The sequence below is a fragment of the Buceros rhinoceros genome, unplaced genomic scaffold (genome assembly GCF_000710305.1).
Source record: "Buceros rhinoceros silvestris isolate BGI_N320 unplaced genomic scaffold, ASM71030v1 scaffold5280, whole genome shotgun sequence".
NCBI lineage: Eukaryota > Metazoa > Chordata > Aves > Bucerotiformes > Bucerotidae > Buceros > Buceros rhinoceros.
The window spans coordinates 86,202-91,014 of record NW_010388895.1 but is presented as its reverse complement, the minus strand read 5'-3'; the positions used below and the strand labels follow the sequence as shown (position 1 = coordinate 91,014).

Genomic DNA, 4,813 nt, shown 5'->3' with positions numbered 1-4,813 from the left:
GCAGGAAGTCCAAATCACAGAATCATTTTGGTTGGAAGAGACCATCAATATCATTAAGTCCAACTGTTAACCCAGCACTGCCAGGCCGCCACTAAGGCACGTCCCTAAGCAATGTCTTTTAAACACCTCCAAGAATGGTGACTCTTCCACTTCCCTGGGCAGCCTGTTCCAGTGCTTCACAACCCTTTCTATGAAGAATTTTTTCCTAATATCCAGCCTAAACCTCCCCTGGCGCAACCTGAGGCCATTTCCTCTCATCATATTGCGTGTTACTTGATGGAAGAAACTGACCCCCACCTCGCTACAACTTTCTTTCAGGTAGTTGTAGAAAGTGATAAGGTCTCCCCTCAGCTTCCTTTTCTCCAGGCTAAACAACCCCAGTTCCCTCAGCAGCTCCTCACAAGACTTGTGCTGCAGACCCTACACCAGCTTCATTGCCCTTCTCTGGACAGGCTCTAGCACCTCCATGTCCTTCTGGTAGTGAGGGGCCCAAAAGTGAACACAGTACTCAAGATGTGGCCTCACCCCCGTCACAGGGGGACTAACACTGTCCTGCTCCTGCTGGCCACACTATGTCTAAAACAATCCAAGGTGCTGTTGGCCTTCTTGGCCAACTGAGCACACTGATGGCTCATATTCAGCCAACTGTCAACAAACACCTCGAGGTCCTTTTCTGCTGGGCAAGTTTCCAGACACTCCTACCCAAGCCTGTAGCATTGCAGGGGGTTGTTGTGGCCCAAGTGCAGGACCCACCACTTGGCCTTATTGAACCTCACCCAATTGGCCTTGGCCCATTGATCCAGCCTGTCCAGATCCCTCTGTAAAGCCTCCCTACACTCCGGCAGATCAACACTACCTCCCAACTTAGTGTCATCTGCAAATTACTGAGGTTGCACTCAATCCCTTCATCCGAATCATTGATAAGAAAGTTAAAAAGAACAGGCCCCAATACTGAACCCTGGGGGACACCACTTGTGACTGGCCACCAGCTGGTTTTAACTGCATTCGGATAAACTCTTTGGGCCCATCCATTCAGCCAGTTTTTTATCCAGTGAAGTGTATGCCCATCGAAGCCATAAGTATCCAATTTCTAGAGGAGAATGCTGTGGAAAGCAGTGTCAAAGGCTTTACTGAAGTCCTGGTAAACAATATCCACTGCCTTTTCCTCATCCAAGTGTGTCACCTTGACATAGAAAGAGATCAGGTTGGCTAAACAGGACCTGCTTTTGATAAACCCATGCTGACTGGACCTGATCACCTGGTTGTCCTGTACATACCACATGATGACACTCAGGATGATCTGCTCCATAATGTTCCCTGACACTGAGGTCAGACTGACAGGCCTGTAGTTCCCTGGATTGTCCTTCCAGCCCTTCTTGTAGATAGGCATCTCATTTGCTAACTTACAGTAGAGTGAGTCCTCACCAGTGTGGCCAGGACTGCTGAAAAATGATGGACAGTGGCTTGGTGAGCACTTCTGCCAGCTCCTTCAGTATACCTGGGTGAATTCCATCCAGCCCCCATAGACTTGTGCACATATAAGTGGTGCAGTAGGTCACTGACCATTTCCCCATGTATTATCATTCCTCTTCCCACCTCTGTCTTCCAGCTCAAGGGGCTGGGCACTCAGAGAACAACTGGTCTCACTATTAAAGACTTAAGGCAAAGAAGACATTTGGTACCTCAGCCTTCTCCTCATCCCTGATCGCTGTGTTTCCCTCCACATAGAGCAGAAGATGGAGATTCTCCTCAGCCCTCCTTTTGTTTTAAATGTATTTATAGACCAATTTTTTATTGTCTTTTATGGCAGTGGCCAGATTAAGGTCTAGTTGGGCTTTGGTCCTTCTAATATTCTCCCTGCATGGCCTCGCAAAATCCTTATAGTCTTCCTGAGTTGCCTTCCCCTTCTTCCACAGGCCATAGGCTTTCCTTTTCTTCCTGAGTTCCAGCCAAAGCTCTCTGTTCAGCCAGACTGGTTTTCTACCCTGCCGTCAGTTTCCCTTGTATCTTTGCTATCACTTGGTACTTTGTCCTCTACCTCCACTGGTATGGCAGGCCTAAGGACCTCACTAGCATGGTGTCCCACAAACATTGATGTGCCACTCCCAGGCTACTCTCCAGGGAGCCTGGTTTTATCCCTTTCCCACTTCAAATCTAGTTTAAAGCTCTTTCGATGAGCCCTGCCAGCTCCTGTGCAAAGATCCTTTTCCCACTTCAAGGCACGTGTAGCCTGTCTGTTACCAGCAGGCCTGGTGTCACGTAAACCGACCCATGATAAAAAAACTCCAAAGTTCCAAAATACAAGTTGTTACCTTGTGGTTTTGTGAACGGACGTATTTTCAGGCACACAGTAGAAAACCTTCAAATAAATACAGAAAATTAGAATGGTTTCAAAAATAGTTTTCCAGTAGTTGTTTTTAAAAAGTATCTTCAGAACGATTAAAACGTACCTGTCAATCTAGGATTTGCCAACAGTAGTAAGATGCCGTTCATAAACCTGTAGAAGAACAAGAATCCTAGTATTCATTTGAGAAACAACTATGTAGTGTAGATCATGTTTTTGTGTTTTGTGAGACTACATTCAATAATTATATTTTTGCATTTCTACAGTTTATTTTATCTGAGGATTTCAAATCATGTTACACACATCAGTAAATTCAGCTTTGCCACATCTGTATAAGACTTTATCTATGTTATGCAGGTGAGTCAACTGAAATATGACAGATCAGGATAGGATGTGGAAATGTGTTCACAGTGAAACTGATACAAATAACATCATGGTTCTTTCCAGAATTCAGCTTTTGCCATGGATTTTGATGTTATGTAGGCAACTGAAACATTTACATTTCAGAGAATTTCTAAATAATTAAGTGGTGAATACTAATATTGCATCTTTTGCTTTCACATATGATTACAGAGCTGTTTATTTTAATTACTCTGCAACAAGCCTGTTATCATGCACTTTGTTACTGCCCTAGTTCTTTATCTTAATAGATACACATTTATCATCAATCCATAGTTCTAGAAAAGAGTGTGTAACAGAGTCCTTAATAAAATTTATTTCTCTTTAGAACGTGCTGTGGAGGTTTAAATTCTCTCAGCTCAAAGGGTCTTCAGATGATGGGAAAACAAGAGTAAAGCTGCTTTTTCAGAATCTAGACACCAAACAAATTGAGACAAAGGTAAGCAAAATCCCTTTCTCAGTTTAGTAAAAAATTTATTGAATTGATATCAAGGCATCAAAAATTCCATTTACTACTGCACATGTATATGGTGAACTCCACATCGCAGCTTATCTTTTTTTTTTTTTCCTATTTCTCTAGAACTAGAAGAGGGTCTTAAAAATTCTGAAATTTCAACGTAGCGTGTAAATGGATCTGAATGATGGAGTAGTTCTGCAACTGTTTTGGAAGGGGGAGGAAAGTGGTTGATTATGACATATTCATAGATTGTGGCATTAATGTGGTGTTTTTGTGGGCTGTGGTCAACTCTTTATTGGATGAGCAGCTTGGAGTTCTTTGACTTGGAGATTCCTTTTCATAGTACTTTGATGCGGGGCTCTTTAATCTGTGTACTCTTCAGCCAGATGGAGCACATTGACTACACATGCACCTCTTCCACATAAGAAGTTTGGATGCAAAAAGATGCTTGCTTTTGTCTTTTCTTAGTTACAACTAAAAAAAGACATGAAAACATGAAGAAAAAGAAATCTCTGAATACTTTAGTAGTAGGAGAGCTGAAGGCATGAAGGCAAGTAATAATTCATGGTGGAAACTGAGCAAAGAGCAAATGAGAAGGATAGATCACATACTTTATTTGTTCCAGTTATCAAAAGAGTGAAATTACATCCCACAATACAAGTAAGATCAAGGGGTTATTAACACAAACCAGAATATGGAAGGAAGGTCGTTGAAATAATTTTCAATGTTAGTTTTTGCAGTATTTAGGAGGTAGTGGAAGTTACATTTAAGAAGTCAAAGTAGATGGCTAAGATGACAAAGCAAGAAAACATAGCAGCTTTTTTTGGGGGGTATTGTTGTTAGAAAAGGAGGATCAAGGGGAGACATAGACTTACAGACCAGTCGGCTAACTTTGATAGTAGAAAAATAACAAGGTTATTAAATAAACACCAAGGTTATTAAATAAATACTTTGTAATTACAAAGAGAATAATAAGGTGATAGGAAACTATCAAGGTGGAATTTTGAGAAGAGAGTGTAGCAAAATTGCCTCATTTCCATTTTATGACAGGCTAACTACTTTTGAGGGAAACAATGTATGTGACAGATTTTGACTTTAGTAAGTATTAAACAGTTGCACATGATGTTCTCAAAAATAATTTTGATAAATAGTGCCTAAGTTAAGTTACCATAAAAAAATGTTAAGACTGATTAAACAAGAAATTCTGAAAGTAGATTCCATCATTTGCTTGCAAAATGGAAAAATAAAACGTGCTCAAATTTGCCTGATTCAGATTCACACCTCTTTAATTTCCTGACTTGTAGGAGCCTGAAGGTGGAGTGAAATTTATGTAATACAAATATTCCAGGTAAATTTTCCAATGAACAAATGAGAGCAGATTTCATAGGAGTAGTAAAAAGCAACCCCCTGATGCAAAACCCATCTTCCTGCCACGTCGCGGGAGTGAGTAAACAATTTTGGCTAAAATTTTCTTTTCAAAAGTAATCTGTTGCAGTACAACTGGGATGGTGAATATCAGCCAAAACATTTTATATTTGGCAAAGCTGTATATAGCTTGTGTACCTGAATACAGGTACAGAGAATTTACAAGCTTAATAATAGTAGATGTTATT

The 4,813-nt window shown here is 40.8% G+C and overlaps 1 protein-coding gene across 1 annotated transcript in view; it reads left to right on the top strand.

Moving 5' to 3' along the window:
• Window positions 1-1,060: 1,060 nt before the first annotated feature.
• The window catches only part of TPO (thyroid peroxidase), a gene marked incomplete at its 3' end in the record, with an annotated part of 77,458 nt that continues 73,705 nt past the window's right edge, over window positions 1,061-4,813 (top strand). The window contains exons 1-2 of the mRNA XM_010131844.1: window positions 1,061-1,141; window positions 3,072-3,182. Of these exons, the coding sequence (XP_010130146.1) occupies window positions 1,061-1,141; window positions 3,072-3,182 (192 nt within the window). The remainder of the gene's footprint in view (window positions 1,142-3,071; window positions 3,183-4,813) is intronic.